The sequence below is a fragment of the Musca autumnalis genome, unplaced genomic scaffold (assembly GCF_047663935.1).
Source record: "Musca autumnalis isolate F117 unplaced genomic scaffold, ASM4766393v1 scaffold_1, whole genome shotgun sequence".
NCBI classification, from domain to species: domain Eukaryota; kingdom Metazoa; phylum Arthropoda; class Insecta; order Diptera; family Muscidae; genus Musca; species Musca autumnalis.
In genome coordinates, this window is record NW_027411644.1 from 266,590,031 (window position 1) to 266,612,068 (window position 22,038).

The window sequence follows — 22,038 nt, forward strand, 5'->3', positions numbered from 1 at the left end:
GTCGGATTCTGATCTGTTTGATGCTATAAAAATAAGTAGGAATATATTCTTCGTTTTAACAGTTTCCCTAGATTTAATGTACAATTTGTATAAGCATCGTTTTTTTTTCACTATGAAATATACATTTTAGTGTGCTATATTTAATTTTTAATATACGAACATTTTATAAACAAGTCAAATAAGTTCCGCCAACTGGAACAATTAAATTTTTACGATAACATCCCAAACAGTACGACCAGAACAACTCGTTGCGGTATTGAAAAATACATTATGAATGAGTCTAGAGTGCAGTCCAACACAATTTCCCTTCCGGCCAATAGTGAAATGGAAAATAAATAAAAATGGTATGTATGTACGTACATATGTATCTGATGAGGAAGATGATGATGATGTTTTGTTACGAGTTTTTGATTTTGAACAATTCATATTTCACTTGCATAAATTTTCATTTTTTGTCCGATGTCAAACAATGAATGAGAAAGTTTTATTTTGTTTCTCTCATATCCGTTGTATTTGTCATATTTAGATTCAGTTTCAAAACTATTCTAGTGGTGTTAACACTTTGTTATGAACACAAAACAAAAGTTAAAATAAAATTAAATGATAAAAAATATGTTTTCAGTGACAAACCGATTGTTATTAATTGTGGCAATATTTTGCATTATTATAACGGGAGTTGTAAGTTCTGTTCGGAAATATGATTAAATTACAAAAATTGATACCAATATGCGTTTTTTCTAGCGAACTTTATGTGTGTTTTCGGTACCACCATCATGTCTAACAGATGTAAGTAACAGCAATAAATGCAGAAAGTAATTTAATGTGAAATTTTTTCATTAATTCTAGCATATTAAAATTACACTGTGCAACACTGGAAATGGAAACAACTTCTAATGGACATTTTGTGAAAGTACATATTGAGACTACAAAAACCTTAATTGGGTTTTGTGTTCTTAGATCGGGTTTATATTTTATAGTCTCATCTAAACCGACCTAAAATGAGCCTTTTTCCAGTGATCGGACCTTTATCTCCGAAACTAATAAAAATTTTGCTTTGCAGTCTTCAGCAATATTGTAGCCCTAAAGTACATAGTAGAACTTATGTGTCAAACAGATGAACTAGGAAAAACTGCATCTAGCGCAACAAAATCGTTAAAATATAGAAAAGTTTACATAATTTCTGAAATTCTGGTCAGTAACAGTTGGGAGTTGAAACAAGTAACCATTTTAAAAATTTTCCAAATAATGTGACCATCAATTCATCAGAACATTCTGAAACTCTAAAATGGTTATTATACGTTGTTTAAGGGGTATTTCATAACATACCTTTTACAAAACTTATGTTCACACAGGCTGTTTATTCTGATGTTGGGGATTTCAATGAATTATTGAAATATTTACCAAATTGTTGTTGAAAAATTTCCTCTAAACAAGGCGATAGAGGCATTTTACAACAATATAATGTTCTGAAGAGTTGTGTATTACATTCTAGAGAATATTTTCCCGAAAGGTAACAGGTTTAGATATATTATAAAATTATAAAATTGTGGGAATATTATAAAATTTGAGGGAATAAATGCAGTTTTTCGAGTTCACTATTCCTCCAAATATTTTCTTCTTGCTCTTATCTACAAGTTTGCTGCAGATGTCAAAACAAGATTCGTATTGGTCTCAGAGATACAGTCCCGATTTGTTTTAAAAATTCGTTCTTTAACCATGTTTAGATGAGGCCATAAAAACCGAACCCGATCTAAGAAAACAAAACCCAAATATGTTTTTTGCCTACTGGCCATCTACTTTCATAAAATTCTGGACAGAAGTTGTTTGCACGCGATTGGCTCAAAAATGTTGCACAGTGTTATTAAGGTAAAAATAAGTTGAGTAGGGTCTAGAATCGAAAAAATGGTTTTGGACCTCAAGTATGTTTGGACGAAATGTGTTTCAGACAATTTGGAGTCGATTTAGCAATGTCCGTCCGTCTGTCTGGCTGGTGCGCACGATAACTCTCGAACGGATGAACCGAGTTGGTCCAAAATTTAGCTTTCGCAATATTTTGTCCAAACTTAGTTTAAGTTCGAAGATGGATTATATCGGACCATTCCTTTCGGTACCTCCCCCACAAAAGTTCGGAAAATTTGTGCGCACGATAACTCGTGAAATTTCTACCAAACTTAGATGAGGTTCCAATATGGACTCAATCGGTACCCACACAAAATGTCGGAAAAGTTCAGTTTAGGACCTGCTCTCGAATCGTTTTGATTTTTGTTGCAACAACTTGTATTCAGGGCCCGCCATACGACGGTACAAGTTTCATCAGGGGCAAAACCATACTTCCTGAGAAAATAGCCTGATAGGTTAAAAAAACCCCTATGACACCGTGTGTCGAACGGATCTGACGATTCGATCCAAAATTTGGGCTTCATAATATTTTATCCAAACTTAGTTTAAGTTCCAAGATAATGCATATCAGTTCACTCCTTCAGTTACATCCCCCACAAAAGTTCAAAAATGTTCGGAAAAATTGTGGGCACGATAACTCTTCAAGGTCTATTTGGTCCACACTAATATATCTACCAGATATAGACCAGGTTTGAACATTGACCAAATTTGTCCATTCCTTCGGTTACCTCCCACAAAAAATTTTGGATAAATTCACTTTAAGACTTGCTCTTGACTAACTTTGATTTCAGTTGAAAAAAACTTGCAATCGCTGTTTCAATTACGACGGTAAGTCGGTGGCAAGTCCATACTTCTTGGGAAAACAGCCCGAAAGTTGTAAAAAACCCCTATGGCACCATATGGCTGAAGATCACAATAAATTCCGAACTGATAAAACGATTTGGTCCAAAGTTTGGCCTTCGTCTTATTGTGTTCAAATTTAGTTTAACTTCTAAAGTGGCCCATATCGGTCCTCTTCTTACGATACCTTCCCCACAAAAGTTCAACATTTGTGTCCAAGTGCAGTTTAGGGTCTGCTCCCTTTGGAAATTTATACCGATGATGTTCTTTGTGGTCCTGTTTACAGCCATATTATGTTTTCCGTGGACAAGTCCATGCTTCCTGGCATAATGGCCCAACAGGTGTACGATAACCCACTGAAACGACTAGTGGGCGCGATATCTATCGAAAAGATATGACTCTACTTCCGTAATACACTATATCGGTCCATCCCCTCCTCTGCAAAACTTTTGAACTTTAATACTAATCCACATGTTTGTCGGCAAGTTCACATGTCCAAAAAGTGCCACAAAATTCTGAAAAGACCCTAAATATATTCGATCTGTCCGTAGATGATAGTTCCAATTCATATTGGCTGAGGGTATATCTCTGTCGGCAAAGCCGACTGACACTTTTTTACTTGTTTTGTGTTTCTAACTCAAATTGTCGAGATATTTTCAATTGTGGAAGCGGTTTTTGTCTATCTGCTCTTGTTATCGAGATATAGCGCAATACCCTATTTTAAGGTTTTTACCCAGGTTTCCGTTATCCTGGCCACCAGAAATATTTTGTTGTGTTTTTATAAGGTAAGGGGTATTATGTGTTAGTGCATTTGTATGCAACATGCATAAGGAAAAGAGATAGACCCATAGTTCCTTCTAGGGATATATATAGAATCACTTTCTGAGTCGATTTATGCATGCTCATCTGTCCGTCCGTTCGCAACGTACAGTTCGCATTTATTGTCCGATTCAGCTGAAAACTGGGGAATATAATTTGTTTAGCAATAGCAAGAACGCTATTGCTTTTGGTGATAATCGGTTCAGATTTGGATATAGCCCCCATATATATTTTAGGCCGATTCCACGTATTTGCTGCACCAAACACGCTATATACATCCGATTTCGATGAAACTTGGAATGTGCGACTGAATGCGGTCTAAAAATATATGTGCCAACTTATATCGAAATCGATTCAGATTTGGATATATCTCCCATATATATTTTCCCATATATCGTCGGTGTCATGCTTAAGTGTTCCATACGCCATTTGCCTGTTTTGAGATAATCGCATTTTAATGTTTTGGGTTACAACTGTGTAGAGCTGGCTAAAGCAAATATTTATATTTTTGACTTGAAATATTGATAATAGTGTATAGAACATATTTGCAAAAATTTAGAGGAATATGTATTGGACTATAAAAGTTATAGAGATTTAAAAAAAAAATTTTTGTCGATTTGTTCCATATCCTCACTTATGACACAAATGTGAAATATTGTAAATCACATGGAACAAAGTGACAAAAAAATTTTCCATCTTTGCCCCAATAAATTAAATACTTCTAAATCGAAAATTGAAATTCTGATATTTTAAATGTGTTTTTGAACTTGTAAGTTTTTAAAATATTAATTTCATAACTGAAAAAAGTTTATGCTTTCCCGTCGAGGCGTGGATATCTGGGAAACTAGAGCAGATAGGAGAAAGCCGACTAGAAATTCAGAAAGAGCATACCGAAAAACCCTATCTCAAAAATGGCGTTTGGAACACTTAAGCATGACACCGACGATATATATTTATACCATGGGTATATCATATTGCATATCAAAATTCGAGGGACGTCCACGGCTATCTTCGATCCAAGATTTTGGCGAGGATCTTGAAAAATTCATTATAAATTATAGACCTGCGTTGAAAAAATTTACATAATTTGTCCTTGTATTGAGTATAAGTTCGAAGATGGGTTATTTGGGATAAGTTCAGTTTAGGACCTGTTCTCGAATCGCTTTGATTTGTTTTAGGAACTTGTATTCACTGCGCTCCATACGACGCTAGAAGTTTCATTGGGGGCAAGCCACTACTTCCTGAGAAAATAGACTGAAATGTACAAAAAAACCCCTATGACACCGTGTGTAGTGGTTGGAGAGCAAGATAATTCTCGAAGTTCGAAAATATTCTCTAAAAAACCGATTTGGTCCAAATTTTGGATCTCTAAATATTGTCGAAACATAGTTTATGTTCAAAGTTGGGCCCTATCTGTCCAATCCTTGTGGAAGGATTTCCTAGTGGCCCTCTTTACAGCGATATTATGTTTTTCGTATGCTAGTCTAATAAAAAAGCTCAATCCATACAGGCTGAGGGTACACCACCAAACAAAGCAGATACAAATTTTGCTGCTTTTTATTTATTAATTCTCTGCAAACATTTGTTTTATTACATTATTCTTCTGCGCTTCTTTCTGGCGATCTTTTAGCGAATTTTTATATAAAATTCACCCACGCGAGTAATTTGCCATTTGTAGACGATTCTCTACAATTATTGTTTACTATCAATCGCTACAACGAATCTTCTGCTATGCATCTCGGCGATCTTTCCCCGAATTTGTATTATGTTTCGCTTGTTGTTAGTGCAGGCGAATAATATATTATTCTTCCGAACCCCGATCACTCGATTGTTACTAAAATTTTTGATTTGGTTCCACATAATTCTCATATACATATTCTACATAACTTTGATACAAATGGCACGTATAATCACGCTACAGGTCGCAATTTTGATCGGATCGTGACGAAATTTTGGACGTTGATGGGGGTCCCGGGCGGATAATATTTAGGGGTCGGAATGGTCAAAAAATGTATGTGGATTCCATCTTTACAATGATGCAAACTAGGTAGCCGTAGGTGACCAAATAACGGAGATATCGCAACAGTCGGTAATACATCCCATTTATCAATTTTTTGGAAATCACGCTACAGGTCGCATTTTTGATGGGATCATCACGACATTTTGAGGGTTAATGGGGATCTCACAGAGGAAGAAGCCTATTGATTTTGGTGATGGTCGGATAATATTTAGGGGTCGTAATGAGCGAATATCTCAGCTTCTATATGGGGTATACCAAAAGCAAAACCTGACAATAGATGTAGGAAGTATAACCTTTCTAATGATATAAAGTAGGTTCTCGTATCATCAAACAACACAGATATCACCATAGTCGCAAATAAAACCCAACTTTTCTTTTTTCCGATTTTAATTATAATAACGAATATCACAGCTTTGGTTGCAGACTTTCCAAAAACAAAGCCTGACTGTAATAGTAGAAGATCCCATCTTTACAATGATGTAAACTAGGTCGGCGAGGTGACCAACTAACGGAGATATTGCAATAGTCGGTAATACATTCCATTTTTCCATTTTTTGGAAATCATGCTATAGGTCGCAATTTGAATCGGATTGTCACGAAATTTCGAGGGTTAATGGAGGTCTCATAGAGAAAGAAGCCTATTGATTTTGGTGATGGTCGGATAAATATTATCCGGGGTCGGAATGAGAAAAAAATATATTTGGAGAAAAAGTCAACATTTTATTCCAAAGCAAATATCTCAGCGTCTATATAAAAAGCAAAACCTGGAAACCAAGGAAAGTAGAAAATATCACCTTTACGACTATGTTATGTAGGTTGTCATAGGTGGTCAAACAACAGAGATATCACCATAGTCGCAAATAAAACCCACATTTTCATTTTTGCGATTTTAATAATAATGACGAATATCACACCATTGGTTGGGGACCATCTAAAAGCAAAGCCTGACAAAAAAGTAGAAAATCCCATTATTAAATTTATGCAATGTAGATTGGCGTAGGTGGTCAAATAATAAAGATATCGCAATAGTCGGTAATACATCCCTTTTTCCACTTTTTCTGCAATCACACTACTGAAGTTTGATCGGATCATCATGAAATTTTCTCACAGATATAGAAGCATATTGATGTTGGTGATGTCGATAGTAGTCAAATATAAAATTAAATATTAATTATTTTGGTTCAGTTCGCCTTAAGTCATTTGGTATAAAAGCAAGATAGGTGAAAACTTTCGTATCTCCCTAAAGGAAATGTTTTCGAGTGAAAAGATTATGCGCAGAGGTAGTGGTGTAGGGTATCACATAGTCGGCCCCGTACCGACTATAGCCTTTTCTCACTTGTTAAGTGCATATTTAACCACATACCGGTAGTCGAAAAAAGCTAAAAAGCATATCATCTATTTTTAAAACAATTGAGGTGAAATAATATAAAAACACACCCCACACATTGCTTTGTTTCTTTTCTTTTATTTCGCTCGCTCCCGGTTTTGAACACACGAACTTCTGATTTGTAGCCAAACACATTAACACAAGTCTACTCGTACGAACACTAAAGGTTGTTTAAAAGCATCCATTACATCAACAATTCTTCGTATTTTTGTGAACAAAAACTCCCATGCCGCCGGTGAGCTTTGAACACACGACCCTAGAATTGGTAGTCAGACACATTAGCTCTGTGCCACCGCACTCACTACTTAGTAAGTAAGTAGTAAGTGAGGAAGTAATTAGTTATGTGTAAACTGTCTTATATGTACTGCCTGATAATGCGGAGGGTAATGAGTACTCATTACCAGGTAATGGAGGAAGTAATGACATGTGCTTACCAAATTTTTGCTGGGAAGTGAAATGAAGAATGTGAATGGAACCAGTATACAAGCACTACAACATAAGGAATAATTTAACAAATCAGAAAAGAAAACAAAATGGGTAAAAATCAAAGACAACAAATAGAAGAAACAACAAGTAAAAAAGTATCAGTCGGCTTTGCCGACAGAGATATACCCTCAGCCTGCGTATATTAAATCCCAAAAATCGTATGTATTTAGGGGGTTTTAAAAATTTTGGGCGTTTGAACCGACAAAAATGTTGATAAGGATTAAAGATCAAAAGTTTTGCGGAGGAGATACTGAAAGGAATGGATCGACATTGACCGTTATGGATGTCCAGCCAACATATGGTGCCATAGGGGGTTTTTACACTCTTCGGGCTGTTTGCTCAAGAAGTATGGACTTGCCCCTAAAAAAACTTTTACCATCGTAATTGAGGCAGCGAATGCAAGTTGCTTCAACAAAAATCAAAGTGATTCGATATTAGGTCTTAAAGTGAACTTATCCGAAATTTTGTGTGGGAGGTACCGGATGGAGTGGACAAATATAGTCCATATTTGAATCTGATCTATATCTGGCAGATATATTAGGATGTGTAAAGTACAGACGAATTCGGCCACTCCCTTCAAGAGTTACCATACGAATAATTATTCCGAAATTTTTTTAACTTTTGTGGGGGAGGTACCTGAAGGAGTTGACCGATATAGCTTATCTTCAAACTTAAACTATGTTTGGACAAAATATTACTAAGGCCATATTTTTGATCGAATCGGCAGATCCGTTCGAGAGTTATCTTGCGCTCCACCACCTCACACGGTGTCATAGGGGTTTTTTGCTACTTTTATGCTATTTTCTCAGGAAGTATGGCCTTGCCCCTGATGAAACTTGCACCGTCGTATGGAGAGCAGTGAATACAAGTTGCTAAACCAAAAATCAAAGCGATTCGAGAGATGGCCCTAAACTGAACTTTTCCGAAATTTTGTGTGGGGGGTGCCCGAAGGAGAGGACCAATTGAGACCATATTGGAACCTCATATTAATCAGGTAGAAAGTTTACGCTATACAAAGTATGGACCAAATCTGTCACTCCCTTCAAGAGTTATCGTGCGCACAAACTTTCCGAACATTTTCGGACTTTTGTGGGGGAGGTACCGGAAGGAGTGGACCGATGTAGCTAATCTTCGAACTTAAACTAAGTTTAGGCAAAATATTACGAAAGCCAAAATTTGAACCAAATCGGTTCATCCGTTCGAGAGTTATCGTGCGCTCCAGCCAGCAGGACAGACAGACAGACGGATGGACATTGCTCAATCGACTCCAAATTGTCTGAAACACATTTCGTCCAAACATACTTGGGGTCTAAAACCATTATTTCGATGAGGCACATTTTCATCGTATCAAAGTGTATATGAAGAAAAGACAAAATTTTTTAGTTTTCCATAAAAAAAAATTAAATTTTTTTTTTAAGCTACATGAAAGATTTTTGGTACATAGATTGGGGAAAAAATCCTTCTTAAATCTGTTCGAGATACTAATTTTGGTTGTTGCGCGCAAAAGTTATGGCGGTTTCAATTCTGATAAAAAGAAAAAAATCTTTAAAAGACTCTAATCATTATATTGAGAAACTCTCTTAATTAGGGGCTCCCTACGTAATATATGATTACTGAGGCCCCATAACATTAGTGAAAAATTTTTAAGTTTTCGCGGAAATTGAGAAAGAGTTAAAAAAATTGGTACTTTGCAACTTGTTTTAATAAAATTCAAGCTGTTTACGCATACTAAAAATATTTAAAAAAAAAATATGTACGTAATCTAAACATCGCGATGATTCAAATGAAACCAAAACTATACAAATCCGTTTAATGGTTTCCATATTATAGCAAAAACAAAAAGATATATTGAGGAAATTTATAAAATTTTTGTAAGAGAAAATATTTATTAAAATTTATTTTGTGAGTTAGTTGAAAAAATGTAGGAAAAATTTGTCGGAGTTATTCTTCTATTTTAGAGAAATTTCACGCAAAAAATCGAATTTTTTATTCTAATCACTTCTCGAATACACACTAACATCTAGCGGAAGATATGGGTATCTTTCAAATATTGGGTTCCTTTTAATGGGGTATACTCTTGAAATAAAACTGTATCGAGTAATGTTCTTTTTGAAATGCGTGTAAGTCGCGAAATCCTCAAAATCACTTGATGCGCATGCGGTTTAACAACACATCGAATTCTTCTCTTTTAATTTGTACACATTTGCTAGGATTTACTTTGGCCGCTAAGATGTAGCATCATCTGCAGTTTAGTGTGCAACAAACTGTATAACGCTTATAATTTGCACAAAGTGCATACACTTTTTATGCGCATCCGATTTCACTATCATCCATGAACAAATACATCGATCTAAACCTATTTCGATAAAATCCATCAAGAACCGTGGATGTAGCATCACACACTATTTTTGGGATAAATCGGATAAAGCTCCCATGGCACTAAATTTTTTAAACCACTGTTTTCGCAAAAAATCGAGTGATGTGTCAGTTTCTTCATTGAAAAGGAAACGATCCACAGAAAACGCGATTTAATCCGCGATATTTACAAAAACATTTTTCGCAAATTTTTCAATTTTTGCAGTAGCCATTTCCGCCGTTCTAGTAGATGGATTTTTACGATCTGTGATTCATATGATCCGGATCGGCGAAAAACTAAAATATCGCGAGGTACCAGCACACTCAAAACGATATTGTAAATACTGTTCCCAAAAAATAGGGTTTTTAGAAAAAATATCGCACTAAATTTTGGCCTTTGGCAGTAGATTACTCTGCTACTGTGTGGGCTACATACTCAATATACATATCAGATTATGCGAAATTGCGAGTTCTTTAATCCTATAATTGGTTTTTCGAAATATCCGAATGCGCGTCCCAGTTACATAAAAAATACAAAAAACACCTGAAATCCGGCTTCAAAATGTCAGCATCCATAAAAGGGGGATGCAATGGAAATTTTGGAAAGTGATACATTAGAAGTGTAATCTTCATTTTGTATTCTCCTACTTTTACTTTGGACAGATGTCCGTCATTTGAATGGTTTAATCAGAAATCGAATAGCAATGTAAAAAACCTGTTTAGCTTCAACGTGTTTTTACCTATGTTTTTTCCTTTACGCGGTCGTAACTACCACGTAAATTAAATTTTTTTGCTAAATTTTTGAGCTTTGTACAAAAACATCTAAATTAATCCCGCAATAGTCATAGTTACTGGTAAACTACAATAGTTCGCGTATTATAATAGTGCAAACCTTGGCTTCATGGAAACTAAAAAATTTTGACTTTTCCTCATATACCCTCCTTAGCCTAAAGGCTGAGGGTATAAAAAAGAAAGAAGAATGACAAAATAAATTTCCTTTAATTTTTTTCTTTAAATTCGTCAGCAAATCTTGGTTGCGATTCGCATTGCACAAACACTTACGAGTACTTTAGGTTGGTGATACGCAGAAGATTTTTAGAAGATATCGGTTGAAAAAATAGTGTCAAATCCCAAAAATCGGGAGGTACCTTTCTATGGGGGCTATATAAAAACGTAGACCTATAAAGACAATTCCTGACAGGAATGGGTTTTTATAGCACTTTTTGGTAGTCGTAACTTCTTACAAAACCAACTATGTACTAACCCATTATTTTAACAAAGGCATGTCGCACTGAATTAATAAAATTATTTTATGGCCACTGGAAGCTGAAAAATAAGCTATAAGCTAAAATATTATTTTCTATTTTTAGAACAGTTGAGGTGGAATTTGTTTTCAATTTCAACACACCTCATATTTTTATTTTAATTCGGTCTTTGCTGGTTTTGAACACACGAACTTCTGCTTTGTAGCCGAGTACACTACGCACTAGGCCACACACACGAACATTGAGTGTTGTTTTTTGTCTTTAACAAAAAGTACACGGTCGGCGGTGAGCGTTGAACACACAAGCCTCTGATTTGTTGTCGGACACACACGCTCTGTGCCACCGTACTCATAACTTAGTAAGTAGTAATATAAGTAGTTATTTTTGTTTACATTACTTTGTAATGTGTTACATCATAACTAACAGATCCGAATTTTTGCTGGGTTATATCCACATCGGGTGTACCGTTCTATAGGGGCTACATGAAGACGTGGACCTATACCGACAAATTTCAGTTGTAAAGTTTTGTACCCCTATCGAAGACCAAATACCAAATTTCAGCCATTTCTGCGGGATATTGAGACCTTAATCTTTAAAATACCGAAAACGGGAGGTACCGTTCTATGGAGGCTATATAGGTGGAAAATTGTATACCCCTAATGAAGACGAATACCAAAATTCAGCGATTTCGGTGTGATAATGAGGCTAAAACCTTTAAAATACCGAAAATCGGGAGGTATCGTTCTATGGGGGCTATATCAAAACGTGGACCAATACCAAACAGCCTAGGAATAATAGAAACGTCCATACCAAATTATAAAGCTCTATGTTAAGAATTGCGAGATGTACCTTGATTTCAACAGACGAACGGTCGAACGGACACGGTTAAATTGACTTAGAATTTTATGCTGATCAAGAATATATATACTTTATAGGGTCTCCCATGAATATTTCGATGCGTTACAAACAGTATGACAAATTTAATTATACCCTCCATAATATGGTGGATGGTATAATAATTTATATAGGTCCATGTTTAGGTATTGTACCTATAGAAATGTACCTCCCTATTTTCGGTATATTGAATGTTTTAGCCTCAATGTCAGACCGAAATGGCAAAACTTTTTGAAAGAAATTTGTCTGTACAGGTCCATGGACCGGTACCCCCCATTTTAGGATCACACCAAAATGGCTGAAGATTGGCATTATGTAAGTCTTCTTTGGGGACACAAAACTTTTCATCAGAAAGTTTTAGAACTGGTTCTGTTATTTTCCGCGATACCGATTTTCGGTATTTTGATGGTTTTAGCCACATAATTTTACCAAAATGGCTTCTATTTAGTCTTCTTTGGGACTACAAAGCTTTTGTATGAATATAACATTTTTCTACTAAACGTCAAAATATACAGTAGAACATTAGCTCTTGTATTCCCACAAAATTAGTGTCTTTATAGCGTATTTCTGCTATAACCTAATAATTATTCATCTTCACCAGGTACTTTGTACAGAAGTTCGACTGTAACTATAAACTAATATTAATACGAAGATAAATATATTACAAAAAGCATTTTTAAAGTTTATTTACAAAACAATTTAAACAAAAGTAATTTCTTTAAATGCTTTTCAAGAATTCTAATAGGGTATAACATTGAGATAAATGTACTTGAAAAGTAGTTTCCGCAACTGATACAGAAACTATAAAATTAGAAAATGCGAGCAGTTGCACTATTAGTAATACTGTTCAATTTGTGCTTTAAAGTTCATTGTTCAGGACAAACATGTCAAAAATCTTTGTAACTCTGTTGTTAGCGGCAACTGTCTTAAATGTCGCCAAAAGTGATGTCCTAACTGATCTCATGAATTTCGATCAAATTGATTTGAGCGGTTTTGAGATATTACAAATTCTAATGAAGCCCGACGAACCAATTGATTTGAAAGTTGGAGAAATCATTTTAAATCGTTTGTTGCATAAAATGAGTAAAAATGGTGAAGATCTTAATATGAAGTGAGTACTGGTGAACAAATTTATTTTAAATTGGAAATATATGGTGTATTAATTTTGTTATTATTGCAGAGTGGATGCGGCCAATTCATTTGATATGGTTCAGGTAATCACCATCGATGCCCAATTATCCTCGAATTCGGAAGAACAAAAAACCGAACAAAAGTGTAAAGTAACCGTAACTTTGCATTTACTAACTAAAAATACTGGCATTACATTTGCTTGTGAGGGTCAACCAACAATTGAGAAAGAATTTCCATGGAACTAATAAAGGATCAGTGGTAGTTGTATTAACTAGTATTTTAAGTAAAAAAAAACCTTCATTTAATTAAATTTAATTAAAATCAAACAGATTTTAAAAATTTAAAACGGAAGTACGATCAGGTCATGTGATGAACTTGCCTTAGACTTTTTTATCTTAAGAGGGTTCTCCTGATCAGGATACAATAATTAAATTATTGTTCGTGAGACAAGGATGAAAGTTTACAAAATTCATTCCACGAACATGCTACACCAAATGTTGTTGGGATGATTAGGAGGTCCCAACTTTGTGTTTCGGTTTTTATTATTTTACTATCATAGGTTGGGTGTATATTTCTTTCGGCTAAATGGGCTGATAAGTTCGTATTTCTTTAGATATTTTGTTGCATCTTTTGTGGTTTTGGAGTAGTTTTTCTTTAGTTTGGAATAAAATTGCGTGAAAAAACATGAAACTAGATAATTTTAATATATTATTTTCGATTTTAGATCAAACATACTTGAATTTCGTCCAAACATACTTGAGTCACATTTTTATACCTTCCACCATATTATGGAGGGTGTAATTAAATTTGTCATTCCGTTTGTAACACATCGAAATATTCCTCAGAGACCCTATAAAGTATATATATTCTTGATCAGGGTATATAGTATTCTTGACGTAGGGGATGGAAGATACCAAGGAATGGCAAAGCCCAGGATTTATCTTGGTCCCTCTTTCATCTCAAGTGGACAGTGGCCTCCACGCAGTGTCACCGGGGGAACTGCCTTTAACACCCGTTAAAGGTAGTGAGGTAACATGTGCCGCGCGTTCACCCGTAAGAACGTTAAAAACTTGGGTTTGGGCGTCTGGTTAGTAACCCTCCCCTAGAAAAAACAGCGTACTATGAAAAAACGAAAGAAAAGAAAAACAAATCCCTCAAATGTTGACGACCCCCGCAAACGTTTTAAGGACATGATCTGCGAATCTGCACCTGAAATGTTCGCACTCTTTATAGAGAAGGTGCAGTTTACGCATTGGCAGATGTTCATTCAAGTACAAGGCCGACATTAATGCCATACAGGAAATACGATGGAGTGGGAAAGGCGTCACAACAACACCTAAAGGTGACGCACTGTATTATAGCTGCCATGACACATAGCATGAGTTTGGTTGCGGATTTGTAGTTGGTCGGAGGTTAAAACATCTGGTCTCCAGCTTCACCCCAGTGAATGAAAGCCTCGCTGCAATTCGATTAAAAGCTAAATTCTTCAACATTAGCTTTATTTGCGCTCATGCTCCCACTGAAGACAAGGACGAACAGACCAAAGATATATTTTACGAGCGCTTAGAAGAAACTTATGACCGTTGCCCTGCCCATGACATTAAAATTATTCTAGGCCCAACAGTCGGGAATTTCAGTCTCCACAGTGAAACATCTGACATTGGTATGAGGCTGATAGACTTTGCAGCTGCAAAAAACATGGTAGTTAGCAGTACCAGATTTAATCATCTCGATATTCATAAGGGCACCTGGCTGTCTCCAGATCAAAGAACAAGTAATCAAATTAATCACGTTGTAGTGTTAATCACGGACCACTACCTTGTTGCAGCAAAGCTACGTGCCCGTCTAAACGTTGCAAATAAAGCACGAACAGATACAACGCGGAAGTTGGGCATCGATAGGCTGCAAACACAACAGATAACCTCAGCATATTCCACTCAACTAGCCCAATTGCTTAATGAGAGCACTCCTTGTCCCGGTAACATAACAACACAATCAGGGATGCCAACTGTTCCGAGATAAAAATCGCTACAGCCACATACGCACCATAGGTCTGTATCGATTTTTATCTTAAAACAGTTGACATTCCTGCTTAAACAGTGGTTTTTGTACCACTGGAAGCTGGAAAACCACCAACTTGGTACCCCTGAACACAATGGCAAAATATTGCCCACTCCATGCAAACAGCCGCAAAATCCATACTTTAAACCAGAGACCTCCACAAAGGAATTTATGGTATGACCAGGAGTGTCGTGCTGCTACCGAAGAGAAAAATGCGGCATATGGAGCTACTTTACAATCAGTAGCAACGCGTAGCGCACGAGAGAGATATCGGGAAAAAAGGAGAGAAGAGAAACGTCTTTTCCGCAAGAAAAAGAGAGAAATGGAAAAGCGGGAGTGTGAAAAAATCGAGCCAGAATGAAGTCCGAACATTCTACCAAAGAGTGAAGCATCAAACTGATGGCTTTGGTACAGGCACCTCCTCCTGTAGAGACCAGCAAGGTAATTTGGTAACTGATACAGATAGTGTGCTCAGGAAAGAGCATTTTTCAAACCTGCTGCTATCCAATAGTAGCGAAGACGATGATACCACAGATCCAGTCCCAGAAGATGGTATGGAATGTATACCGCCCGGGCAAGATGAGGTGAAAATAGCAATCAACCGGCTGAAGAATAATAAAGCAGCAGGAGCCCGATGGCTTACCAGCCGAGCGGTTTAAAACCGGAGGCGACGCGCTGATAAGGTGTATGCATCAGCTAGTTAGCACCATCTGGCAGGAAGAATGCGTACCCGACGATTGGAACCTGAGCATCCTGTGTCCTGTCAACAAGAAAGGAGATAAGACTGTATGCTCCAACTATAGGGGCATAAGTCTTCTCCCTATTGCCTATAAGATAGTGTCACGGATATTGTGCGAACGACTAAAGCCAATGGTCAACGAAATAATTGGACCATACCAATGTGGCTTTAGACCTGGCAAGTCCACCATTGACCAGATATTTACCCTGCGGTACCAAAAGAGGTTTCGGACAAGGAGACAGCCTTTCGTGTGACCTATTCAACATTTTGCTGGAAAAGGTAATACGAGATGCAAATGTCAAAAGAAATGGCACAATTTACACCAATAGCCACATGTTACTTGCTTATGCTGATGACATAGACATCATGGGACGAGCAGTAAAGGAAGTTACTGATACCTTTAGGAGGGTTGAAGCAGAATCTGCGAAAGTGGGTCTGGCGGTAAACGGCGAAAAGACCAAATTGATGGTGTCGACGCGCTATGCGTCCATAGAGCTCGGACCAACTGTGGAAGTTGATAACTATAATTTCGAGGTAGTTAAAGACTTCGTCTACTTTGGTACTGCCATAAACACAACAAACAACATCAGTTGTGAAATAAGAAGAATTGTATTGGTCAACAGATGCTACTATGGTTTAAGTAAGCAGTTTAAAAACAAAGCCACATCTCGTCAACCAAAAAAAAAAACTATACAAAACGCTGATACTACCCGTGCTAATATATGGCTTCGAAGCATGGCTACTTGCGTAAGCAGATAAGACAGTGCTTGGTGTGTTTGAGAGGAAAATTCTTCGAAAGATCTACGGGCCGATTTGCGTTGACGATGAATATCGACATCGTATGAACCACGAGCTATATCAGCTATACAAAGGCATGAATATAGTTAAACGTATCTAGATGCAACGATTGCGTTGGCTAGGCCATATCATGAGAATGAGTTATGATGAACCCGCTAAAAAGGCGTATGAATACATGCCACATGGCGGTGCACGCAGAATTGGCAGGTCTAAGCTTCTATGGAGCATACAAGTGGATGAAGAAATGAAAAGGCGCGGTATTCCAGAAAGCGAAGCGAAAAGCAAAGAGAATTGGAGATCTTATCTTAGTTCGGTCTATGGAACAAATGTTCTGTAATGGGCCAGCTAAATTAGTAAGTAACTTATAATTGTAACAAAACAAAATATAGACTTCCTTTTTGTAAAATTTTATTTTTTTCTTTATCATTTAATATCAAACTTAGTAGCTATGTGTTCTAGAAACTTCTTGTTTGCCGGGGCAATTAAAGGTAATGTTGACATCGGTGAATTCAACGATGCTAATATCACAGGTTACGGTATTGTTTTCATCATCAACTAAATCGGCATTTATTCTGAACAAATGGCCACGTACGACTTGTGAGGAGGCTGAATTAATTTTCACAAGTCTGCAAAATGAAACAAAATAAAAATTTAATTAATTCGTAAGTATATATGAGAAATAAATATAAATTCAAAAAATTCCTTACTTATAGTGGGGTCCATCACCGGCATCCAATTTGTTCAACGATCTTAAAACTGCGTTCTTCGCCCTTTCAAGACCCCTTTCGTCGCTAACATCTGTTACACAACCAGCACAAAATTTGGCATCATTAGCCTTGGCAATGGCCAATACGGCTAAAAATGCAATTATCATGAATTTCATCATTTTAAATAAAGTCGTGCTACTAGTTGTGTTCTTATCAAATCTTCGATGAAAACTGATGTCTAACATCTGGTCGACTGAACTATTTATACTTGTTTCATTTTTTTCCAATACATATGGATGTGTCTATTTATTATTTCTTCATTGTCTGAAGAAAAATGTAGTAACAAACACACACATACCAGTTCTTGGTGCTTTATTGTTGTAATTTATTTTACACATGATATTTTTGTTGTGCCTCTTTCACATTTAGCTGTGAATTATTGATAAGGAGGGCACTGCTGATAAGCCATAATATTAATTTCAAATAACCTGTCCCACATATTGTGAATAGACATTGCTACAGAGATTTTTAGTTTATTTAGGATATTTGTTAATGTGAATGCGTTGCTTTGTAGATTAAAAGGTTCAATTTTTAAAAATATATTAGTTTTAGTTTCATTCGAATGCGATCTTCTTAAAAATAGCTTCAAAAGTCGGAACATTTGACTAATATTTTTTGTTGTGAGTACAACCTATATTTTAAGTACAAGTAAATATATTCAAAATATCGCGAAACTATGTATAGCAAAATATTATAGTGGATTTTGAAGGTAGCTTAATTTTAATTAAAAAATAGTGTTTTAGCCTGTTGTGGAATTCTAGTTAGCTGCATATTTTCTTAGTGTATTTCGTAATGCCAATTCGATCATAAACTTAAATTTGACCTAAGCTTTTAGTCATGATGCCCACCAGTGCCCAACTCGAGAATAATTTTCCAAAGAAGGTCATGGGTTTAAGCCCATTAAGCCCATTTTTGCATCATAAGATAATCGGGGCCTTTGTTCATGTCATTTTGTATTAACACCATAAACCAATTTTTACCGTATACCCCCTTCAGAGGGGAAAGGGGGAGAATGTTACGCTCATGCAGCACAAAGCTGTAACCGACGCATTGGTTTGATTTTTACACTCTAAATATTTTTGGCCACTTTCTCCATACAAGTGGATCGACTGTGTGCTGATTTGAATTTCAGAGCACAGAACTTTTTAACCCTCTGTTTACAAATATAATTCATTTATTCATTAGTTATACCCTCAGCCTTTAGGCTAAAGAGGGTATTTACACTTTGATACGACCAAAAATGTGCCTCATCGAAATAATGGTTTTAGACCCCAAGTATGTTTGTACGATATCAGTTTCAGACAATTTTGAGTAGATCTAGCAATGTCCGTCCGTCTGTCCGTCTGTCTTTGTGGGCACGATAACTCTTGAAGGAAGTAACCGATTTGGTCCTTACTTTGCACATCTTGAAATTTCTACCAGACTTAGATCAGGTTCCAATATGGACTTAATCTCACACAAAATTTCGGATAAGTTCAGTTTAGGACTTGCTTTCGAATCGCTTTGATTTTTGTTGCAGCAACTTCTATTCACTTCCCTCCATACGATGGTACAAGTTTCATCAGGTGCAAGTCCATACTTCCTGAGAAAATGGCCGGAAAGGTGCAAAAAGCCCCTATGACACCTTGTGTAGTGGTTGGACCGCAAGATAACCGTCCAACGGATCTGTCGATTCGGTCCAAAATTTGGCCTTCGTAATATTTTATCAGAACATAGTTTAAATTCGAAGATGGGTTATATCGGTCCACTCCTTCAGGTACCTCCCCCACAAAACTTCAAAAATGTTCGGAAAAATTTGAAATTGACCGATGAAATCCATACTTTGCACATCCTAATATATTTATCAGATATAGATCAAATTCGAATATGGACTATATTTGTCCACTCCTTCTGGTACCTCTCACACAAAATTTCGGATAAGTTCACTTTAAAACCTGCTCTCGAATCACTTTGATTTTTGTTGAAGCGATTTGCATTCGCTACCTCCATTACGACGGTAAAAGTTTTTTCAGGGGCAAGTCCATATTTCTTGGGAAAACAGCCCGAAAGGTGTAAAAAACCCCTATGTCACCATATGTGGCGGTCGAACTGTTCAACCGATTTGGTCCTTCGTCATATTATATCCAAACTTAGTCACATGGGCAATACCGGTCCACAACTTTCGGTACTTCTACCCAATATTTAAAAAATATCACTTTGGATCTCCTAATATTTTATCAAAATTTAGTTTAACTTCTAAAATGGCCCATATCGGTCCTCTCTAAGAGTACCTGCCCTACAAAAGTTCAACATTTGTGTCTTAGTGCAGTTAATTCTTATTCCACATTGTTGTCGGCAAGTTCAAATGTCCAAAAAGGGCCAAATTCTGAAGAGACCTGAAATACATTCGATCTGTCCGGATGTAAAAGTTCGCTTCACATTGGCTGAGGGTATATATCCGTCGGCAAAGCCGACTGACACTTTTTTACTTGTTTTTTATACAAATTTTGTTTTTTAATAAATCACAATTAAAATAAGAGGTAAATAAAAAGTCAATAAAAATTTTAACAAAGTGCTTAAAAGTCGAACAAGTTTTGCTTTAAATTGTAAAATATTTTCTACCAGATTTTATATATACATACATGAAATAAGTTATGTTTTTATATAAATAAAACAATTTTTTCTCCGTATTCAAAATGTAGTTTTATTAAACAAATTCAGAAATTGTTTGGTTACTTTTGCATACATTAACATAAAAAAGTGCGTAAAATTACAATAAACTATGTCTAAAATCGCAACTCAAAATGTGTAAAATGTGTAAATTTAAACACATTTTGTGTAAAATACTACAAGGACAAAGCTGTTGAAAATTACGCACTTTTGTGTCGCATCTTGTTGCCTATCATTATCATTGTAAAAATTCAACATAAACAGTTTAGAGTGTAGAACGCTATATTTTAACACCCGAGTAGTTCTTCCCAGGCAGATCCAGTTCAAAGATGATCTATATCAGTCCACGTTTTGGTGCAGCCCCAACATAACGGCTCTTCCCAATTTTCGGTATTTTGAGGGTTTTAGATAAATTCTTTTGACTGAACTACCCGTAAGTTGACATTTCAGGTTCCCTGCAGTCACCAAGCTTCTCTTTAACGGTAAATCCAGATATTAGTTTTTTTAAGCATTTTAACTACGATTTTTAAATGAACTAGCTGTAATTTATCAATTGAGGTTATTAGAAGTGAAAATACTTCTAGCCAAAAAATGTTCAATATAGGCCCATGTTTTGGTACAGTCCCCATATAACGATACCTACAGATATTCGATATTTTGAGGGTTCTATCTTATTGTTTTTCGACTGAACAAACCTATTATGACATTTCCCTGTCACGAAACTACTCCACCAAAAATTGTCAACATAGTTTCATAGTTTCAGCTACAATTTTTAACTGAACTAACTTTAATCAGATTTACATCCTGTTCATGTATGTCGTACGAAAGCCCGTACGAAAGGAAAGCAGTCACTCACTTCCGTCTAAAAGGGCGTTCATGTATTTCGCAAACTATCGTGCGACTGCCGTTACCTATCCTATGCGAAATACTACCAATTTGAATGTACATTTGTACAACTATGTTCCATAAATGAGAGCCAAATGAGAAATAAAAACAAAATCCACATATATGTATGTGTAATTTGTTTTGTTTGAGAAAAGAAAATGTGTCAGTATTCTAAATTATTTTTTTAATTAATTTCTTCAAAATTATGAATGAAACCGCCCTTAAATCTTATCTATAAAATTTTTATTTTGTTTGAAGAATGTGTTGCATAAATTTGTTTTAAGATTTTCGGTGTTATTCGCGAGTTTACATTCTACTCGACAACTACAAAGCAAGTGAGTGATTTTGACATTTTCTTTCTATAAAGTACAGTCCTTTCGAAATACATAAACCCAAATTTACATGGAAAAGTGTACGTTTAGGTGTTATTTCGTATGGCTTGTCGGTCGCATAGATGTTCGTTTTGAAGGTGTTTACATGAACATAAAATGATGTTTTTCCACTTCGGAAGCGCAAGGAACGTTTCGGTCGACATACATAAACACACGCAGAGAAAAAAATATGTTTGATCCAACAATATTCCAAGAGCAAAATATGTATTGTTAACATATTGTTGGATTCCTCATGTAGTATTGTAAATCCAAAAATAGTTTGTGTCAACTGAACAATATTTCTCTCTTTTCTTCGAAAATTTGTGTCTCTTCTCTCGCTATTCGATGCCGCGTTGAAAAAACAATTTTGGTGAGTTGTGGTGTGTTTGTATGACATGCTGCTTTTACCTGTGTTTTTGTGTGTATGTACTTGTGCGACTCTTGTTTTTATTTGTTTCTGTTTTGTTTCATTCTTCTTTCCTTTTCATGTTTGTTATAGTGTTTAATTATTCCTTATGTTGTGGTGGCTGCTTGTGGCTTTTTGTTTGTCTTTGTTGTCAACTAAAGTAGCAAACCATGTATTGCGTTCATCAATGCTCGTAATATTATACGCGATATTTACATCAAAGTTGTGTGGAAAGTGTATATGAGAAGTATATACACTCAAATCAA

The 22,038-nt window shown here is 36.0% G+C and overlaps 3 protein-coding genes across 3 annotated transcripts in view; 2 read left to right on the forward strand and 1 right to left on the reverse strand.

Moving 5' to 3' along the window:
- Nucleotides 1-464: 464 nt before the first annotated feature.
- Nucleotides 465-22,038, forward strand: part of LOC141389518 (uncharacterized) — a 63,038-nt gene continuing 41,464 nt past the window's right edge. The window contains exons 1-2 of the mRNA XM_073961127.1: nt 465-678; nt 742-786. Coding sequence (XP_073817228.1) covers nt 601-678; nt 742-786 — 123 coding nt within the window. The 5' untranslated portion in view covers nt 465-600. The remainder of the gene's footprint in view (nt 679-741; nt 787-22,038) is intronic.
- On the forward strand, nt 12,787-13,781 carry LOC141389519 (uncharacterized). Its single transcript, XM_073961128.1, has 2 exons — nt 12,787-13,076; nt 13,146-13,781. The coding sequence occupies exons 1-2, from the start codon at nt 12,850-12,852 to the stop codon at nt 13,339-13,341; spliced, it is 423 nt and encodes a 140-aa protein (XP_073817229.1). The 5' UTR covers nt 12,787-12,849; the 3' UTR covers nt 13,342-13,781.
- LOC141391247 (sarcocystatin-A-like) lies at nt 17,086-17,645 on the reverse strand. Its single transcript, XM_073964159.1, has 2 exons — nt 17,402-17,645; nt 17,086-17,320 (listed from the first exon to the last, which is right to left on the reverse strand). Exons 1-2 carry the CDS (start codon nt 17,578-17,580, stop codon nt 17,134-17,136), a joined length of 366 nt encoding a protein of 121 aa, XP_073820260.1. The 5' UTR covers nt 17,581-17,645; the 3' UTR covers nt 17,086-17,133.

Bases quoted from the DNA above. Each gene is read 5' to 3' on its own strand.
- LOC141389519 (XM_073961128.1), top strand. From the start codon at position 12,850: ATGTCAAAAATCTTTGTAACTCTGTTGTTAGCGGCAACTGTCTTAAAT. The intron at 13,077-13,145 runs GTGAGTACTGGT...TTATTATTGCAG, and splicing joins GGTGAAGATCTTAATATGAA to AGTGGATGCGGCCAATTCAT.
- LOC141391247 (XM_073964159.1), bottom strand. From the start codon at position 17,580: ATGATGAAATTCATGATAATTGCATTTTTAGCCGTATTGGCCATTGCC. The intron at 17,321-17,401 runs GTAAGGAATTTT...TTCATTTTGCAG, and splicing joins GGTGATGGACCCCACTATAA to ACTTGTGAAAATTAATTCAG.